The 21,332-nt window shown below is 38.8% G+C and overlaps 2 protein-coding genes across 3 annotated transcripts in view; both read left to right on the forward strand.

Moving 5' to 3' along the window:
• The window catches only part of mettl2a (methyltransferase 2A, methylcytidine), a 9,638-nt gene extending 6,550 nt beyond the window's left edge, over positions 1-3,088 (forward strand). Inside the window, exons 4-10 of the mRNA XM_058417021.1 lie at positions 103-371; positions 505-554; positions 927-987; positions 1,623-1,762; positions 2,163-2,269; positions 2,354-2,419; positions 2,674-3,088. Of these exons, the coding sequence (XP_058273004.1) occupies positions 103-371; positions 505-554; positions 927-987; positions 1,623-1,762; positions 2,163-2,269; positions 2,354-2,419; positions 2,674-2,843 (863 nt within the window). The 3' untranslated portion in view covers positions 2,844-3,088. The remainder of the gene's footprint in view (positions 1-102; positions 372-504; positions 555-926; positions 988-1,622; positions 1,763-2,162; positions 2,270-2,353; positions 2,420-2,673) is intronic.
• A 2,889-nt stretch (positions 3,089-5,977) lies between these two features.
• Positions 5,978-20,871, forward strand: tlk2 (tousled-like kinase 2). 2 transcript variants are annotated; one of them, XM_058415882.1, is made up of 21 exons: positions 5,978-6,629; positions 7,694-7,776; positions 9,367-9,438; positions 10,359-10,425; positions 10,658-10,701; positions 11,962-12,060; positions 12,305-12,409; positions 12,519-12,611; positions 13,320-13,430; positions 13,522-13,658; positions 14,226-14,378; positions 14,482-14,548; positions 14,684-14,781; positions 15,516-15,597; positions 15,871-15,962; positions 17,107-17,196; positions 17,359-17,528; positions 18,640-18,775; positions 18,913-19,024; positions 19,213-19,320; positions 19,457-20,871. In XM_058415882.1, exons 2-21 carry the CDS (start codon positions 7,696-7,698, stop codon positions 19,628-19,630), a joined length of 2,091 nt encoding a protein of 696 aa, XP_058271865.1. In that variant the 5' UTR covers positions 5,978-6,629; positions 7,694-7,695; the 3' UTR covers positions 19,631-20,871. The 2 variants fall into 2 exon arrangements, with proteins under 2 accessions (XP_058271865.1, XP_058271873.1); XM_058415890.1 differs by lacking the exon at positions 11,962-12,060 and having other exon boundaries at positions 5,979-6,629; positions 19,457-20,870.
• Positions 20,872-21,332: the final 461 nt, after the last annotated feature.

A 21,332-nucleotide genomic window follows, 5' to 3' on the forward strand; every position in this document is an offset into this window, starting at 1 on the left:
CATAGTTTTATTCTTCTTTTTTTTTTGTCCTGAATAATATTCCTACCAGGTTGTGGTTTGTACTCCTTTTCTGACTGTTATTCCCAACTGTCTTCTGAACAGAGGATTTTGAGAACAGAGCTAATGAGTACTGGAACAACTTCTACGCCATCCATGAAAACCGCTTTTTTAAGGACCGCCACTGGCTCTTCACTGAGTTCCCCGAGCTCGGCCCTCAGCGTTCCCAGAGTTCAGGAGAGGGCATGGCGTCAGATGAGGACCTCGTCCAGATTACAGCAAACCTGGAACTGAAGGGCGACGAGAATCATGCACCGGTCACAGAAGAAGCAGCAGCGTTTCCTGGAGCCTCAGCCACTTATCGCATTCTGGAGGTCAGTCAGCTGATATATGTGTGTGATATGCATATGTGCGTACTGTTGATAAACGTGTGCTGACACATATGCATATCTGGGTGTGTGTGTGTGCGATCTTTCTGTAAATAAACATGTGTGTGTTTTGCCTTAGGTAGGCTGTGGAGTTGGCAATACAGTGTTCCCAATTCTCAAGACGAACAAGTAAGACATATAGAATAACACAACATACTGTTAAAGGAGCTCTCAGTGCTTCTAAGCTGTTGTCTAGCTACCATAACTGTAGTGTATGTCTCTATGCTTTGAACAAAGAAAACCTGAAAAGAAAAACAGTTATATTCAAGTAACTTACATTCAAGTCTAAGGGCAGTTGTTGAGGTGGCAAAAAACTACCCCCAATAGTTTTCTGTTCTCTGTTGAGTAGAGAGAAATGAGTCAAAACTCTCAAATATAGTAATCACACATGTGCTACAGATGCTATGAATAGAGTTTAGGTTGAAAAATACAAGAGTATTCTGAGGATAAATCCTTGAACACATTGTCTGTCTGTCTGTTTGTTTTTTTTCTGAAATCCAGTGATCCAGGCCTTTTTGTGTACTGCTGCGATTTCTCCAGCACAGCTATTGACCTCGTCAGAGTAAGAAAGAAAGTCATTGCTAAGTCAGAATCATTTATGTTGTATTGTCAGTAGAGGGGGAAAATGGGGGGTAAATAGAAGGGCTTTTGTATGATTTTATTATTTTAAACATACAGTTTAGAGATGTATTTGTATGTACACATACACAACAACAACAACAATAATAATAATAATAATAATAATAATAAATGTAAAAACTTGAATTATTAAAAATAAATATTATTTTACAATATAAACATTTACTATTAAATAAATGTAAAATTTAAATGTAATTAAATGTTTACAATTGAGCATTTACTATTATTATTATTATTATTATTATTATTTTATTGCATACTTTCGTAAATATATTATTTATATTTCAATAATATTGATAACCTTATAAAATAAAAACATTCAGCCAAAACATGTTTGCTGTGTAAAGTTTGCTTCAAATGTAGCTAACAAGTAACTTGCATTTGTAGCCTCTAGTTTAGCAAACTGCACATGTCTGGCCAGTAATTTCATCTTCTACATCAACACAATTATATGTTGCTCCAGACACTGCTATCTTTAAAATTACGCAAAAGTGCACTGCTAAAATCTGTATCTGTTTTGATCATTCAGATTTACAGACTGATTAATTACCTTCACAGTCTAATCTGGAGTACAACCCATCTCGATGTCACGCCTTCGTCCACGACCTGAGCGACATCACAGCTGCTTATCCGATGCCAGAGCAGAGTCTCGATGTCATTGTTCTCATATTCGTCCTCTCCGCTCTTCACCCTGAAAAGTGCGTGAGTTAATGTATGAGAGAGAGATCAGTTTTAGTGCACATCCCCTGTCCCTTGCCTCAGGTGTACGTGTAGTCGACTTTAGAATTATTGTTCCTTAATGAAAATGATCAACATTAAACACATTCATTCAGCTACTAAAGTAGCTTTAAAAGCTACTTTAGTTTCCTCTGTCAAATATAAATGTAGAAAAATAAGAAATGTTTTTTAAAGATATTATATTAATATAAAACTAAAATCAATCAAACTGTTATTCTTATATTAGCTTGCTTAATTTAATAGAGTGAGAAGAAAAGCTAATTTCCAATTAATAAAGGTGTTCAAGTTTGTGTAAGATCTAAATAGTATAATAATCTCACTGTTAATAATATTAAATCTTGTGTTTTTCTCTCTTGTCAGAATGCAAAGCTCTCTCAGTAAGCTGGCCAGTTTGCTGAAACCCGGAGGAGTTCTGTTACTGAGGGATTATGGACGCTACGACATGGCCCAGCTTCGTTTTAAAAAGGGTCAGAACTTTAAAATGCCTTTAATACATGTGTCCCTCTGTACTGTTCTCTTCTAAGGATGTTGTTTGTGTTTTCACATTTTAGGAAGGTGCTTATCTGAAAATTTCTATGTCAGAGGAGACGGAACACGAGTCTATTTTTTCACTCAAGGTAATGAGCGTTTTACACACACACACACACACACACACATACACACACAGTCAATGACTGCCTTTGTTGCTGCTGTAATACCAGAGTACGTTAGAAATCAAGGGAGCCATAATTTTAGATGATATAGAGTATGTAAGTTTATAGTATTACATGAAACAGTTTGTAAACTGTATTCAGTGAAACAAGGTAACTTGTACTTCATGCTCACTTTTATTCCTTCATCTGTCTCTTTCCCCATCCACCTGTTATTACAGAAGAGCTACATGATCTGTTCTGTGGTGCTGGTCTGGAAAAGGTGCAAAATTTGGTGGACAGAAGGCTGCAGGTGAACAGAGGGAAACAACTGACCATGTACAGAGTCTGGGTGCAGTGTAAATACCGCAAAAACACAAAGCCTCTGCAACCTGCAGCTGAGACAAGATAGCAAGGAAATCCACAGGACTAGAGTTACACACTGAGCGGAGAACTGGACCTCTGACAATTTGGTAAAACAACCATAAAAACTAAAGACAAACTTTTGCGGTTTTAAGGCAACAAGATCTGGTGGCGGCAGTAGAGGAAAGTGAATGGGGAACATTAAATCCTATAAATCCCTACTGCCGTTAGGATCATGTTTGATATGCTTTTAAACACTTTTAAACATTTATATGATATAAATAAAAGATGGTTTTGGTAAATACCTGTTTTGTCATTATTTTTATCAAATTTGAGAAAGTGATATGTCTATGGAGATGAAAATAAAAATGGAATAAGACAAACTGTTATTGCTGTTAATGTAATGTTGCTAGTGGGAGAGTCTGGGTTGTTGCTGAAGCTTCTCCCACTCTCAAACTCTACTAGAGCACTTCTGAACCACATGAGTGTTCCATTTACTCTCCTGGAGGCTCAGAGACTGCATAAATAATTATCATGTCCCAGTTAAACTCCTATTGTTTTGAAATTAACTACACATTTGCATGACTGCAGGAATTCTTAACTTATTTTGGCACTGCATAATTCCATCTTCTCGTACAAATTTAAAATCATTGTAGGTATTAACAATTCTTGACAGCACAGATAACGCTTACGCAACATGTTTGGGTCAGGGAGTGCAGATCCAAATCGTGCCGGAAAAATGTCCCAGATGTCATAACTGAGGCATCGGTTTTGTCTTTAATTTGTCACTTGTTAATAGCAGTGCAGTAAATCAGAAAGCATTTTTATGTTTGTCATTAGGTGGTTTAAAATATAACTTGGGAGAAAGTTTGTTAGACAGGTTGAGCCTGTACATTGACATGAAGTAAGTTGGTATGAAAAGTTCTGAATATTAAAGACTTAAGAAGCAGATATATAAAATTCATCAAAATCCAATCAATTTGACCTCTTTCATTAAAGTACATCCAGATTTCTCCTGAGATCAGTTTCAGCATACATATACGTACATTAGGTTTTATATATATGTATCCATCCATCCATTTTTTGTAGTGCTTATCCTACACAGGGTCCCTGGGAGCCTGGAGTCTGTCCCAGGGAACTTGGAGCACAAGTCAGGGGTCACCGTGGACAGAGTGCCAACCCATCACAGGGCACAATTACACACACACTACAGACAATTTAGAGATGCCACTCAGCCTGCAACAAATGAGTCTGGACTAGGGGAGGAAACCCCCAAAGTGCAGGGAGAACATGCAAACTCTGCTTCCAACCCTGAAATGGTTAACATGAGGCAAATAAACCACTATGTTAAATATTTTATTAACATATTCAAAAGAGTTCAGATATGCAACTTTTTTAGTCAATATGGGAAATGTAGACGGTATTTTGAAAACACATTGTCCGTTCTTCAATTCTTTACGTAGGGAGAGAACCCAATGCAGGCTTCTGCTGGTGTAGCCATTCTGCCTACAAGCTGAACAAGCAATGCATTTTGATATGCTTTTCTGCTCAACATGGCAGTAAAGAGTTCTTATTTAAGTTACTATAGATTTCCTATCAGGCGGGACCACTCTGACCATTCTTTTCTGACCTCACTCAACAAGCAATTTTGCAGAACTGTTGCACACGATGTTTTTTGAGTTGTTGGTGTTTGTTTGATAGTTTTTACACTATTCTTTGTAAACTCGAGTGATGACTGCAGGAAAATCCTAGAAGATAAGCAGTTTCTGAAATATTCAAACTTTAGGTTTGGGTTATTGTCTCTAAGTGGAGGATATAGCAGCATTTCATTTTTAACATTTTTGAGATCAGATAGTAAGCTGTGTGACACCTGCAAGAATATCTGATGAGGTTTTCGTTATTTGTGTTGTATTACTTAGTATTGTGCATTAAACAAACAACTGTAGACTGATACACAGGCTTAAACAGTGAATGGACAAATTTATCTCATCAGGAAAGAAGGGATGAAAGGTTTTTTTTTCCTTTTTAAGTTAGAAAAAGGGTCTGTCGTCTTTACCAAATGCGCCAGTGTTTAAGCTTCCCTAAATAACAAACAGAATGAATGGAAATGTATAGGTTTATACATTAGAAGAGATGTTAGCAACAGTGGCAGTTGCAGTTTGTAATAAGAGTTGCATTCTTTGTAGTTATTAATGTTACTTTATTACAGTTATTGGTAGGTTTTTCTAGTATTTTGTATCAGGATTGTTTGACTTGTGCACTGACACTGCTTTGTGACTTATTTTTGCAATATTTACTCCAAGCCAAAGATCCACCCTTTTGTTTCCTACATCAGAAATTTCATTACTGCAGTTAGACAGTAAATAAAAGAGATACTGGGATGGCTCAGAGATCCTGGGATGGCTCAAATCCCATCAAGGTTTTTGTAAGAGTTGATAACATCACACTTCATCCAGTCCATTTGGACAGAGTAGGAGAGAAAGAACTTTACAACTTTGTGCACTCTATTGATTAGGTAGTCATGGCTCCTTTATTAACATGGCTTATTTAAAAAAAAAAAAACAAAAGCTCAAAAATTCAAACAGTATATTAAAAGGTGAATGGACAATGCTTTTCTGTTTCTAGTTAAAAATGATGTGTCACATCTGTTCAGAGACTGCAGTGGTATTCAAATGTAGTAACATGAAGCACCACTTTGACCAGAACACTTCAGACTGGTGTATTTTATTTAGAGCCATGAATTAATTACAAATGAATTAATCACCATGTGATAGAAGGTAACATTAGGCATTTAGACCTTTGTAAGCTATTTTGTAAGCTATTTTGTAAACCTTTGTAAGCTATTAAAAACTATTGTTAAAACCACAGTTTAAGAGAAGTTTGGAAATGTTAAGGAGCATGAGTGGTTCATAAAATCCAATTAAAGTATTTTTAAAGGTGCACTATTCACATTACCAGGTGAAAGATGCATATTTAAGGTATGAAAGAGGTTACCACTTGAACATCAAGGAAAAGTACATTTTAGTACCCTTATTTCTGTGAGTGTTAAGATTAACCCAAGCCACTTATTTCAATACTGGCCATTAATTAGGGCATCTATTAAGAGAAATAAAACAATCTACGGAACGTATGGAATGTAGAAATGGGGCGTGGCCGAACGCCCGAAAATCTTGCACAGTCTCACGAGAAAATATGAGATTTTACCGATTATTGTTTACATTGCGAAAAATGAGAACCGAACCGAATCGATCCGGATTTAACTGATCCTCCGGGAACAGCTTCACTTCGCATTCACGTCGTGTTTGTTCTGGGGAGATGTGCACACGGGAGATGGTTTTGGGCGCAGTTTTGATTATTCGAGGCGCTTAACCCGGTTCGGTGCTGCTGACCCGCAGTAGGCATCAGGAACAAACATCTGAGAAGAGGATCGAGATTTAAATCGCTCGGAGCGGAGCCATGTTCGATGCGCTTTGACCGTCGCTCGGTGGAAATCGCTGTGTAGGCAGCATGCCATTGCTTCCTAGGAGGAAAGGACTATAGAGAGCCTGATTAGTTAATAGACTGCCTTTAAGCAGGCCAAAGGAAAGGTTGACCACACCGAGGCCTCGTGTCGGGAGGTACCACAGCCTCCGTTTGACGCTCGGACTGGAAGCCGAAAGCCACGCGCCTTGCTCCGTATAGTGAGCTTTGGCGAGACTCGGGGATTTGAGGCCTTGTTCGGGAATGTCTGGTTAAGTGAGGACGAGGTGTGTGGTGACAAAGAGTGGGAGAGCAGTCACAAATTAAACCAAAAAAGAAAAAAAATCACCCCAAGTCGAAAACATCGACAACTCAGGTAAAACTGGCATTCTGTGCTGCTTAATAATTATTTGCTGACTGTCAAAACTTGTGAGAAATCTAATTAGCTTGTTAACTGTGCTGGATTTAATAGCAGCAGAGTGCAAACAATGTCTTGATGAAGGTGCCAAACCCCATGGGTCAGATCAGGTTAGCTTCAGCTAAAAACGTTAGTTAAGTGTCTAACAGTATTCATTTTAGTTGAACATAACACTCCCTTTCATTTATGTATATATATATTTCTCCCGAGGTATAGTTTTTAAATGCATAATACGTTACATGGAGGCTTTTCTGAAGTAACAGATTGTCTGCTAGCTTTAGCTAACTAGCTTGCATGGTATTTAGCCAGATAACCGTCTGTTTTGTTCGTTTCGTGAAGATCTAAAAACAAAAAAATCAAGTGGACTGTTTTTATTAGGATGTGTGATGCCTTAATATACGTCTCGTATCTTGAATTTCGGTTATGTTGGATAGAAATAACTTTATTGCATCCTTAATGGCTGCATATTTCGGTAGCTAGCCTTGTGGCTTGATTGATTAGCCTGTGTATGTTAGCTAGCTTGTTGTATAGCTGGTTAGTATTTTTGGATAGCATCGTGTTTTGTTTTTGTTTGTTTCTTTCCCTTCAGCCACCTCCCCAGACCTGCTGCTGACCCAGTGAAGTTTTTCAGGTTTGGCTCAGCTAAACTCTCAATGAAGATCAGTGTTCTAGTTTGGGAGATGATGTGATGAGTCTCGGGGTCTAATTGTTTTAGTAGTTCATACAACACAAATTTAACGGGGATGTTCTATGAGTACGTGTCATGTGGAGTCATGTGACCTCCTGATTTACGATGCTGGAAGTCTCAGAAGGTCTGTATGAGTGAAAAAGCAATCAGAGAGGCTCATCAAGTCTAAGAAAGGTCTCGAAAATGCAAGCATCAGTGGCCCATGACTCAACATGTCACACAGACATTACTGTGGTATCAAACCCCCCAGCATCACTATGGCTACGTAATGAGATGCAAACCATCCTCTCTCTCTCTCTCTCTCTCTCTCTTTCTCTCTCTTTCTCTTTTGCAGTCATGATGGAGGAACTGCACAGCTTGGATCCTCGGAGGCAGGAGCTGCTCGAGGCTCGATTCACTGGGGTTGGAGTCGCCAAGGTCTGACATGCCAACACACTGCTCTGATCTTTCTGATCCCCTTCCATCATTGTCCTCCCTTTGCTTTCCCCTTTCAGTATTATACTAATACAAATCTCCTCAGTCTACAACAAATTTAAATCACATTTGTCCTAATTTCTCTATCTTAGCAGCTCTTTAATTTAATCATGTGATGTTCTGTCCGTTACTAATTCATAAAGATAATTATTTGCAAATATACATCAGGTATATCTAGTTACAAACACTCTCTTGTTAAGTCAATGTTAAGTCTGCAGTGAACACTAGAGGCCAGAGACACACAGCTGATACTAAGTATTGAGACCGATTTGGACTGATTTGACTCTTGTGATTGTCCCACCACAGAGGCCAAAATCATCACAGCTCTTAAGTTTGCTTCACTTATCAGTAAAAGCTTGACAGTGATACATTCACCCTGAGAATGCCAGAATCAGGGGTTGGATGATATTTGAAATCGACACGTATAGGAAAAAGTAGGAGAGACGGGTAACAGCATGTTAATCTAAAGTAATTTACAGGTCCTGGTGACTTTCTGCATCTTTGAGAAATCCCATTGATCTGTGTTGCTTATGACAAACAAGCATGTTTGTAACAAGCACCGGTTTTAGGTGAAATGTACATTATCTTCTGTAACCTGATAGATGTGTGCACACACTGACAGCTTGCCCTTTTAGATATTTATTGCCGAGCTGTACTGCTCTAGAGCTGCACTGACAACCAGTGTTTTAATTTATCCTGAATCATCCTTAATATGTATGTGAATAAAGCTAAATCCAGATCATGTCCCAGTTGGCTGAAGTGCAGAGAGTACGTCCTGTCCAACCTTTAATCCAATGAACTTTTTTTGACCGATGATGAAGCATGATGGATTAAATAGTTACCTGTGATATTGTTAACAGTGTAGCTGGGCAGTGTTACAAAAATATAGATGGAGGTGACAAAATATTGTGACATGTATCACAATGTCTATATGATGCTGTCATATCACCCAAGACCAAATCTGTGGGATTCACTTGTGATTGCTTCATTTGATGCACCATGTGTAGTGTTAAGTGGGTAGTCACAGTGACCCTTTTAAATATTAGGCGTGTGGCAAAACCACATCTCGCAATGATGATTAACCTGTGACGCGTTATGCAGAGGCAGTGGAAAAATTTCAAAAGAAACATGAGTCTCTTTCGCGGTGTGTGTCAGGTGTGTCAGAGCAGATTGTCCTGTCTTACTGTGATTGAATAATGCATGTTTTTTTTTTCCACGGAGGCTGAAGTGGCCTGAGAGATATGAGTTGTTATTAAAAAAAAAAAAAAAAGACTTCCTCAGCACCCCACCCCCATCTCGTCGTCTCTCTGTGCAACCTTGAAGTCTGTTGGCATTGCGGTCCTCTGGCCCGATGGGATGGAAAAATGTCAGGGGGTAATGAATAGCAGCGTTTGGTTGATCTGAAGGCCGTCTTGGTGTCGCAGCGGAGCTGTGCACTCGTAAACAGGATGTTCACTTCATGGCAGCTCTTGTGTTTTAACATTTGAAGCTCTGTACTCGTTTATTTACTTGATGTTTCTCTTCTCTCTGTAGGGTTCCGGGCACAACGAGTCATCCAATCATAGTCTGTGTAGCGTGGGCTCTCTGAGTGACAAAGAGCTTGAGGTTAGTCACACACACCAACCAAGTACTTTAGCTGAATTCAGCCAGAACTTATAAATCAATACCTAAATACAGCTCCCTAATGTTTGCGCAGGATCATATGCATACATTTCCTGCTAAGTCCTGTGCTTGCTTAATATAGCTTCTCCCACAGTGCTGCTTGGTCAGAAGGTGCTGATTTTTCTATAACAGCAGCTCTGACTGTAGTGGTGGCTGCAAGACAAATCGCAGGTTTATATTAAGGCATGTGTTTTGATGTGTTATTGTCAAACACCTAATTCACAGGGACGCATTGTAGAACCGGATGCTCTACAATAATCTAAGCCTAATAAATGATGTTAATATGTTAGAATTAAAAATATAATCATTCGTTGAACATAATTATGATATGTCATCATAGGAAAGGCATGAAGCCTTTATTATCGCAACACATACATTACAGCACAAACACGGCCCAGTTACAGCCTCAAGCCGTAATCAAGGCATGGTTGGGAATAATTGGGAGAATTTCTTGATTGACTGGTTCCATCATTCGTACAGCACTGATCCTGTGATCGTCTTTTTCATAACTATGACTAAAACATATTAGTGTTAAAATACTAAGGCTAAAATACTTACAACTCACAGCAGGAATTAAGTTTTCAGATTTCTTGGACTTGAAAAGTTACCTGGGTGAATAGTTATTTTTTTGTGCACTGTGGGAGAGAACCTTCTCCTTAGTGGAGTATTGTTGATAGCGTGTGTTCACAGAGTCACAGTAGAACCGTGCTGATTTGTTTAGTTTTAGAGAGTATAAGGGCGTCTGGTCTGTAGAGTGTGAGAATTCATCTTGTTCTAGATGTTTCCTTGAAGTCATAAATTCCATTTTCAGCTCTGCTCTGTCTCTCTGTTTTTCTCACCCGCCTACTCTCTCTCACACACAGACACCTGAGAAGAAGCCGAATGACCAGAGAACGCGCAAGAGGAAAGGAGACCCCTTTGACAGCCAAGGTAGCTGCTTTTGAAATTCTTGACTGTTACACACTCGTTCACTTTTTCTCTTACTTGATCTCTCAAGGGTTTTTTGTTTTCCTCCAGATGTTGGGCAGGATTTATGTGGTTGTTAGAATCGGGGAAGCATTAATTACCAGTATTTTTAACACTGTGGAATCAGCAGTGTGTTAGAACTTCACATTTCATTTTTTTGTACATGTCTTTTTTATTTTGTTTTTTTCTCTCCTAGCCAAAGCAGGAGGCAGAGGACACAAAATCAGCGACTATTTTGAGGTGAGTTCTAGGAGGTTGAGTGTGTATATGTAGTGATTCGTTTCAGATCTGAAACAGGAATAGATTTGCATTTTAATTAGTTTTGCAATTAGTCCTCTCATTTGTGCAAGCTTTTAAAACCTTACAAACCACACTCGTGTTGTGAAGCTTTCTCAACATGGAATTTCATCATAGCCAACATAGGTATACGGGGTGTGTCTTTTGTTTTGTTTTTAAGCTGCTTTGAAGCGGGTGTTACATTTTTTTCTTTTTTCTTTTTGTAAGGCTGACATAAGCACACGTGCATCCCATCTTGAATAGCTTGTGGGTTAATTCCCACTGGTCTATAAATACGACTTAAAAACCACAAAATGGCTTTTGGAAAATTTGATGACATTTTATTCTTCATGCAACAGTGCTTATTGAATTCGCCATTATAGTATGGGCACAGGATGCTGCAAATATTTTATATGCTGCAAATATTTTGGATCATTTTGAGTACTTTTTCGTCATTTACAATTTAATGACTGATGATACTCGGCTCATGATTCTTGAGGATTACTCACAAAATGCTAGCATTTATATTGTAGATTGGGTAGCTTGATTTTATTTATTTATTTATTTATTTTATTTTATTTTATTTCTTTTAGATATGTAACGTGAACAAAATCTCTGTCTATCTCGTTTAAAGACACTGTTGTACAGATCTATTAATAAAAATCCAAAGACCTTTCTGCTTTAGTACTTTATTTAGTATCATAAGCAAATGGCTCATAATAGTGACAGACTGGAGTCTACTTATTATGGGCTCCAGGCTGACTTCTGCTTCTCTGCTGAGAACTATTTGGAAAAGTAAGCGATGTGTAAAAATAAAAAAGACCTAAACAGTCTTTGACAAATGCCCTTGAGAATGAAATGTGTTTTGACAGTTTGAACAGCAAGCTACAGATAGTAACTGTGCATTAGCCTCAGAACTGCTATGCAAGGTTAGAGAGTCCCTCAGGATGAGACCGGTAAAACGGTTGCAGCTAGGCTGCGTTTGTAAGTCGTCCAGCAATCCTATGTAGCGACGAATAGACGAGTGCCAGTGAGCACAACAGCATCCTGTAAACAGCAACATATGGCATCTCCTCTCGGGTGAATACTGATGGAGTCTTTTGGTTTGAGCATTGAAGATCAAAATGCACTACAGTAAAATGAGGGCTGTTTTCTGTTAACCACATAGATTTTTATACTAATCTCTCATCCTTTACGCTAACCATTCTCTCCTTGTGTGTCTAGTTTGCGGGGGGTAGTGGTACTGGCACTAGTCCGGCGCGTGGTATTCCTCCTGTGGTGCGCTCCTCCCCGCAGCACTCTCTCTCCAACCCTCCTGCTGCAGTGAGTCACCTGCTCTCACTCTCTTCTTCTTTCATTTCTGTTTTCTTCTGCACTCCTGTAACCACTTCATCATGTTTCTCTGCTGCTCTGGCTGCGTTCCTTATCCAGCTATTAGGATCAAATATTTGATTAGAAATAGGCCTTTAATGGTGCAGCATGTGTTTATGTATCCTTGGAATCGGTGTATATAATGTCCTGCAATTTAGTGAATGAAGAATGGTAGCAAGGTTTTGTGTTTCGACAGGTGCAGCAAGGAAGTCCGTCCTCTATCAATTCCAATACAGACCACTCCCACTCATCATGCACCCTCAAACCAGCGTTCACACACACGCAACACCGGGCAACACAGGTACCATACGTTCACAAACTCGCATCTCTCAGTGTGCGTTATAAATAAAGATGATAATGCAGTACATGCAAGGAGGCACTTTTGAAAGTTTCTGTCTCTTCTCCATCAGTCGGACCTGACTCTGGAAAAGCTGGCTGCGTTGGAGAGCAGTAAGAGTTCAGACCTGGAGAAAAAAGAGGGACGCATTGATGATTTGCTCAGGGTAAGCTTTGTAGGAGCAGCACAGATTTGGGTAGCATAGGAAGCCTGGGTAATTTGAGCCTCTCTGATGCTGTTCAAAAATCATTTTTTCCTACGTTTAGAAAATTGTAGTCCGAAAAACAGGTGGCTTTCCGGCAAGCTCAGAGAAGGCTGAATAATTTCACTGTTGTCCTGAACAGACATTTCTGAGAATTCCATGTGAAGGAAATATGTTAATTAGAATTAAGGCTGCATTATAATAATACAGCTATTGTACAATCGGTTGTCTTGTGAAAATTCATAGCCATTTTCACAGAGGAGATTTTCATGTATTTTACTATGCACGCAGCCTTCAGGAACGAAGATCATGCTGCCAAAGACTTACTTGGACAGTATATGTTTGTTAGAAAGGCATGTCTAAAACATTCCAACATTCATGGCTTGTTAAAAGGAAAATTCAGAGTGATCTGATTCTTCTGCGACATGTCTGTTCCTGTGTCTTCCATTCAAGCTCAAGCTGTACCTTTGGGCTATGTGCCATATAGTTTTTGAACAGCAGCCATTTTTAGACAGTCTTGGAATCAAGTTTCTTTAATTGTTTCTATACATGTATCTTTACCTTCATCTATATAGTCTATACACTCGACCAATTCTTATTTATCCTCAACAATTGCCTGACATGACACATGCAGGAACATGAATACTCAGTGTGTGTACGTTTGTGTTGCAGGTGAACTGTGACCTTCGCAGACAGATCGATGAGCAGCAGAGAATGCTGGAGCGCTGTAAGGAACGCCTCAACAAATGTGTAACTATGAGCAAGAAGCTGCTCATTGAGAAAGTATGGACACCTCTTTCATGTGTGCATAGATAAAGTTAATATGAAATGAAGCCAGTGTTAATTGGGTGCGTGTATATGTATGTGTGTTCAGTCGAAGCAGGAGAAGATGGCATGCAGGGACAAGAGCATGCAGGATCGCCTCCGACTGGGCCATTTCACTACAGTGCGACACGGCGCATCCTTTACGGAGCAGTGGACAGATGGTTATGCCTTTCAGAATTTAATCAAGTAAGACCAAGAGCAGTAAGAAGTAGTAAGTTTTAAAGGGACATCCTGTTTTTGGTGATGTTACTGTGGTGCCGTGTTTGCTGATGGTCTTTTCACTGTTCCATGGTACATCTAATATTTAAGAAATACTTTTATACTTCTCCCCTGATCAATACCTTGGGATTTCATGCATGCTTTGAAAACTCTTTGCAGACCAGGGCCATATAATGACGAAACATGGGAGATTGATAATGATTTTTTTTTTTGTCTTGCATCAGATCCAAAACTCTTCATTCTAACTGTTTTAAAGCACTTTTTCTGCTGACAGCAATAGGATGTATGTACTATGTATTTGCATTTATACTAGGATTTATATTTTTGGATCATCAAACGCCACTAATGCACATAAGGTCATGCCTACAAGTAGCTTCGGATAAGACATGGTATGCGGCACATATTTCAAAACACTTACCTTTTTAAATGCTCATATTGAGCACTGAGTGCTGTAGTCATCAGCACATGTTCAGGTTTTTTTTCCTTTTTAAAAATAGCTTTGTTAGTTGAGTTTCTGTTTTTCTCTGTGTGTAGGCAGCAGGAGCGGGTGAACTCTCAGCGAGAGGACATTGAGAGACAGAGGAAGCTCCTGGCTAAAAAGAAGCCACCCAATGCTGCCCAGACTCCGCCGCCCAACCTAGAACCCAATAAACGGAAGAACAAGAGCAATGGAGCAGAGAACGAAATGTGAGCACAGAGACAGCAGGAAGGGACAAAGCTCTACATGCCAGCTATGTTACTGAGATATTTCTTTCAAATGTTTTACATTCATTATTTCCTGTCCCGATAGGTTGTCATTAGCAGAATATCACGAGCAAGAAGAGATTTTCAAATTGAGGCTTGGTCACTTAAAGAAGGTACGGGGCATGCCAGATGTTCGTTTTCTCCATTTTATCATTCCTAAACTGTTAGAACAGTCTTGGCGTTCTGTGTTTGGTCTGTTTTATTATGACTGTCTGTGTTGAGCCTCAAAAACTGTGTGCGCTGCGTAGGAGGAAGCCGAGATCCAAGTTGAATTGGAGAGGCTGGAACGAGTGCGTAATCTTCACATCCGAGAGCTTAAGAGAATACACAATGAAGATAACTCCCAGTAGGTCGCCTCCTCTCTGCTGTTTTACTGTTTCAGTCTTCAGTTTGATGATGTTCCACTGTTTACTAGAAAGTAGCATATAACATGTTTAAAAGCTGTTATGGAATTCTGTCAAACATATTTTAAAAAGTTACCACAAATTAATAGCTACAGCCAGTAGTCTGCCTAATGCTGCTACGTAGTTTAATCCAACATTTTTTGAGCACTGGAGCAATAAAGTCAGTCCAGTTACTTCTAGTTTCCCTGACGTTTTATTGTCCATTTCCAATCAGATCCACAAACCACAGCTAGTAACAGCGAACCAGATCTCAGTTTAGAAGTACATTTCAATACTAAAGAATTCAAAAATTTAATTTATTGTTTATTGCCTCTCCCAACAACTAAATAACTTAAATATCTGTTTTAAGTTACGAGTAAACAGGTTTTATATTGTTTTCTCAGTACAGAGAAGAATGCCAGAAATCCTGTCTCTGCTAATCACTCATTTTCTACAGACATGTTAGATGGAGTATAGGGTTTTGGGGAAAATGCTGGAACATTCCTTCAACATCATATTTTTTTGTGGTAAAGTAGTAGCGCAGTGGTTAAGGTATTGGACGACTGATCGGATACTTGTGAGTTCTAAATCCCAAGACCGCCAAGGTCCTGCTCAGTTGTTTAAATGAGATAAATGTAAAGAGCTCTGGATAAGCGCATCTGCCAAATGCTGTAAATGTTTTCTTTCCATTTTTCAGGTTCAAAGATCACCCCACATTGAACGACCGCTACCTGCTCCTGCACCTGCTCGGCCGAGGCGGCTTTAGTGAAGTCTACAAGGTAGGAGGGCTCTCGTGTTATTACACTACATTGGGCAGCGCTGTTAACCGGAGTTTCCTTTTGCATGGAAGCCAAGCTAAATCAATTTGTTCACCACTCAAGATTATTGTGTTTTTAAATATTGTGTAAATGCACACAAAGTGTGTCTCAACATTTTAAGGTTTGTTATAATGGCATATGCAGTGAGTGTGAGTAATGGTTCATGTTTAATTATACATTGGAGTGTAGTCTTTCTCTTTTTAATTTCTGCCTTTTTTTCCTTCTCTCTTCCAGGCTTTTGACTTGACAGAGCAGCGGTACGTGGCTGTGAAAATTCATCAGCTCAATAAGAACTGGAGAGACGAGAAGAAGGAAAACTACCACAAGTAGGATGTTTAAGATTATTTAACCTTCTGTGAAGCATTTTATTTAGCCTTGTTTGTTCCCCAGAGTGGTTAATGTATGTTCTAAAATGTGGTTAAGCTGTGACATTTTGCTCTAGAGTAGTGTTTTCAGTCTTTGACCAGGAGTAAATAAAAGCCTGCACATATTGGTGTTTCCCTCCGATCTAGCTAATTAACAAGAATTCACTAGGTTGAACAGGGTGAGAGAGAGGAGGAAAAACAGCAAAAATGTGTAGGCCGGGAATAATGCAGGACCAGAATTGAGAAATGCTGCACTGAACTTCAGTACAAACTGTTTTTGATTCATTTTTAATTATCTTGCATGGATGATTCAATCGTTTCCAAGTCACTAAAACAATGTGGTGGAAATTCTGGACAAAAACTAAGCAAACAGTACACTTAAATATAAAACTTCTATAATTAGGCTGCAACTCGCGGTTACGACAGTCAATTCGTATTGATGCATCACATTGAGGTGCATAAATAAAGAGCTCATTTTTTGTATGATGAAAGGAGAGAATGTTGCAACTACGGTCTGCCTTTTTATATATATATATATATATATATATATATATATATATATATATATATATATATATATATATATATATATATATATATATATATATAATTTTTTTTTTTTTTTTTAATATATATTTTTGATGGTGCAAATTCAACATAATACATCGGAGACATTACTCAGAGTGGAAAAGACCATACCTCAGCAGAGGTGCTTTATGTGATTGCACTTAATAAGCTGTTTCACCTCTAGAGAATCAAACTGAATATGAAATGATTCCCACTTCAAGCTGACTGCTACTACAGTTTGTAGCTATGTGACTTTGTCCTATTTATAGATGTATTGCATTGTCATAAGCAGTTATGAGTATAGCCAGTGGGCTTTCTTACTTGTCAAGTACATTAGCAAAAAGATCTCACTACTGACACTATACATGTTTTTGCTGAATGAATTTGTGGAATGGGAAATTAAAAGCGAGGAGAGGTTAAATATTTATGTCCATGATTTGGGTTTTTAGATATGTGACCTGATTACATACAGTGCAGAAACATGCACTGCTCGAGTTTGTCTGAAACGAAGTAAATAGTGTTATGTACCTTGTTTCAGACATGCCTGCAGAGAGTATCGCATCCATAAGGAACTTGATCATCCCAGAATAGTCAAACTCTACGACTACTTCTCTCTGGACACCGACTCGTAAGAGACACTGCACACATTGGCACACTGCAGCCATATTAGTTGTGACAGCCAGAGCTGATTTTAAATGCTTGCTGTAAACTGAGAATTCCATAACTAGGAGCACCATCTGTAAAATCGTTGGGTGTATTGGACCAGAAAAAGATTGTGTATTATTTGTAGGTTCTGCACAGTGCTGGAGTATTGTGAAGGCAATGATCTGGATTTCTATCTGAAGCAACACAAGCTAATGTCTGAAAAAGAGGGCCGGTCCATCATCATGCAGGTTGTCAACGCCTTGAAATATCTGAACGAAATCCGCCCACCGATTATCCATTACGATCTGAAACCAGGTAAGACCAAAGAGGCACTACACTTACAGTTTAAGACCTTTTAAACTAGGTGATGACAAGGGATTCTGCTGATGAGGTTAAAATCATTATTATGGAAGTCCCACAGATGTTGGTGCCTTGTTTGAGCATCCAATCTCAGACTTATGTCTTATTTTGCTACGGCATCACTTCCTGAAGTGTCTTGCTTGTCATAGGTTTTGCTTAAATGACAAATTTGCCATTATTTCCTGTTTTCGTTATCATAGTAGCTATAAATTGTTTTCTCTCACCAGAAAAATAAAACAGCTTGACGTTTTGGACCATGTGAAGTCATCTGCATACTTTTTTTTTACTTTGTGTGTCTGAAAACTTACTGTTACAAAGTGCTGACACTGGAGACTGAAGCCAAATAAACATCTTGCAGAAAGCTTCACCATATTAATAATGATATTTATGTTAAGTAATTTTTTTTATTTAGTCTTAGATTATGCAAAGTTTAAATGCATTAATATAAACATGTGATTTTAAACTCCTTGGCTCGGTCAGTCAAGAGCTGCAGTTATAGAAAATTAAGCAACACCATTTGACTAATTAAATTCAAGTTTCAAGGCTTACTGTTTATCAGAGAGACTTTTCTGTTATTAGATGAATTAATTTCGGTTATAAACTTGAAGAACAGGTAAATTGTAGTTGACTGCAATGTGGATGTCGCCAGATGCAAATCATTCTTGATTATCATTCTGTGTGCAAAAGCTGTTGTGTATCCGGGTTATATTACATGCCCTTAAAAAGACATAGACAGTCATTTCTTCAACAAATCTAGTCTGTAGCTCTAGTAGTAACTTGAAGTAGACTTCAACTGTTGAAGATGTGGTTTCGCAATCATGACCACTGTAAATCCACTGCACTGTATGGATTTACGGATTTGCATGTCTTGGTCACGACCCGTAGATGGCAGCAGAACACACACTGACATCTAAGTGTTTTCCTACAGGGAATCAAACTCCCTTAAAATGGAGTCCAGTGTCATCACAGCTGAAGAAACTGTTATCGATTTGGCAGATTTGTCATAAATTATCACTGTTCTTCTACCTGGCTGACCTTTTTATCTGATTCTTATGGTTGCATCTAGGTAACATCCTGCTGGTGAACGGCACAGCATGTGGAGAGATTAAAATTACAGACTTCGGTTTGTCTAAGATCATGGACGACGACAACTATGGTGTAGACGGCATGGAGCTCACATCGCAAGGAGCCGGGACTTACTGGTATGCTTGCATGTTTACTTGGGCCACCACATGAATTTTTGTGCATAATTAAGTAGGATTGCTGGAGATCATGATCAATAGTAAATTTGACACAAATATTCACTATTCAAGTTTTTAATTCTTGCTCCATCTTGTAGGTACTTGCCCCCAGAATGCTTTGTGGTAGGGAAAGAGCCACCCAAGATCTCCAACAAAGTGGATGTGTGGTCAGTTGGAGTGATCTTCTACCAGTGCCTCTATGGGAAAAAGGTAATACACATTCACATCATTCCCCCAAATAATACAAGAAAAATTCATAGCAGTTTTATTTTCTTTTTGACAAGCATTTGCGCTAGGTTTTTTTCTTAGCCATGCTATTCTATTTGTCTCTGTCTTCCTATCTATCTACCTATCTAAGATTGTATTTCAGTAACCATGTTTTTTCTTCTCTATTCTAGCCGTTTGGTCATAATCAGTCGCAGCAGGATATTCTACAGGAGAACACTATACTCAAAGCCACAGAGGTGCAGTTCCCTCCCAAACCTGGAGTTTCACCTGAAGCTAAGGTACAACTCATGTTCTCTCCTTTCCTTTTTAAATTCTATCGCTAATACATGATCCCTGACTGTAGTTTTGAATGTAGACAGTTTAATCCTAATGTAATTAACTAAGATTTTTTTAATCCATTTTCGAACATTGCAGGCCTTTATCCGTCGGTGTTTGGTATACCGCAAAGAGGACCGTATTGATGTCCATCAGCTGGCCAGTGACCCCTTCCTGCTCCCTCACATCCGCAAATCCGTGGCCACCACAGGCAATGCCAGCACAGCTGTCGCCTCCACCTCCAGCTCATCCAATAGCAGCGCCTCAAACTGAGAGCCCCACCCATCTATACCTGTCTGATTGGAGCAGAGAGAGCCGGGCTTTGTATTTGCCGTACGCGGCTCTGCAGCGCCCAAGGTGGAGGATCTGCCTCTAAGTATACAGAGAGAGAGAAAGACGGAGCAGGAGGAAGGGGAAAGAGGGATGGATGGAATGCTGGAGCAGTGTTCATCCCTCTGTACCCCACTTCCCCTCCCCAGCATTGCAAATCCTGTGTGTGGAGGGGAGGATTGGAAAAAAAAGGCATCATTAATGTAAGGGAGAGAGAAAATTCCTGAGGCCATGTCATGTTAAAAATAATAATGGACTGAATGGGGGACAGATTTGAAAGTACTTGGACAGATAAAATGGACTGACGTGTGCCCTGCACCCCACAACACACACACAGGCATATTCATAAAGAAAGTTATCTTCAGTTTCTGTGAAGGCAAATAGCTAATTATGTGGGAGAACCCCCTCACTCCCACTACAGTGTCTTCTGTGTAAGATATCGCAAATGAGTTTCTTCTCCTTCCCTGTGCCCAATTCCTGCTCCACACCTTCTGACTAAGGAATTTTGCTAGTAAGCTTACATCACTATCAATAGCCCACATTTCAAACAGCCATATCAAAACCTTCATTGTTCAAACTGATATCTAGTGCTAAAACGAAAAGGCTGTTTTTTTTGCCGTTTGGGAATTGTAATGAAGTCTTACAGCTCCTTTTATTATTTTATTTTATTATTCTAATTTTTCTTTTTCTTTTTTGAGATTGAGAAAGACCCTTGTTAGTCAGTCTCTCTTTCTTCCACCCCCCTCCTTCTCTGTGACCAAAGCAGAGCTCTGCCAGCAGGTGGTGCTGTTTAACTTGATATTTTCTAATTATTATTTTAAAATGGTTTTGATGCAAAGACATTTTTTAAGAGAAGCTATTGTTTTAGAGTAGCGTTACTAACTAATGGCCCCAAGTATGTATATTTCATTTTATTTTATTTTATTTTTATTTTTTTTACAATTGGAACAATTAACACTTGTTTTTAATCTGAGATTTAAGGTAGTTTTTTTTCCATGATTTTAACGTTTCTCTCATGCACATGCATACACATGCGCATACACTTGCACCCACACACGCTCATATTTATTTAGGTCTGTTTAAATAGCTGATTCCTGGTCCTGGATTGTCTACTGTGTGGGGAAAGAGTACTTTTTGGAGGGAGGGGGGATAGTTAATGACGGGTACAGGGCAGAAATGGCAATGATCATTAAATACTGTTGGTTAAAAATTTCTGTCTAGTGTGAACTTCATTTATTTTGCTTTCTTTTTTTTCTTTTCAACTTTCATAGTCATCAAACTATTCAGTAAACCCTCTGGTTGGGAGAAGAGACCTGGAATCATCCTGCTGAGTACAGTTACTGCTATCATACCAGAGCTGCTTATTTTCCAATAACAATAGCATTTCCCAAAGTGTCTGTCTTTTTATTATTATTTTTTTAATCACAACAATTTTTTTAAGCAATGCTGTTTTGTTTTTTTCTCTTTATAGTACCCTTAATGTTGTGGAATGTCCTTGAGAGAAGTTAGTTACTGTTTTCATTTACATTTACTCTTCTTCAAGTTAATAAGACAAAGCAAAACATCAGCTGCTTGTATTAGTGAGACATCTGAGGAGAAATTGAGTACTCTGCTATGGTGGAATTGTTTGAATTGCAGCCAGAAC

This window comes from Hemibagrus wyckioides, linkage group LG02 (assembly GCF_019097595.1).
Source record: "Hemibagrus wyckioides isolate EC202008001 linkage group LG02, SWU_Hwy_1.0, whole genome shotgun sequence".
Classification (NCBI taxonomy): Eukaryota; Metazoa; Chordata; class Actinopteri; order Siluriformes; family Bagridae; genus Hemibagrus; species Hemibagrus wyckioides.

Bases quoted from the DNA above. Each gene is read 5' to 3' on its own strand.
- tlk2 (XM_058415882.1), top strand. From the start codon at position 7,696: ATGATGGAGGAACTGCACAGCTTGGATCCTCGGAGGCAGGAGCTGCTC. The intron at 12,612-13,319 runs GTAAGCTTTGTA...TTTGTGTTGCAG, and splicing joins GCATTGATGATTTGCTCAGG to GTGAACTGTGACCTTCGCAG. The intron at 18,776-18,912 runs GTATGCTTGCAT...TCCATCTTGTAG, and splicing joins CAAGGAGCCGGGACTTACTG to GTACTTGCCCCCAGAATGCT.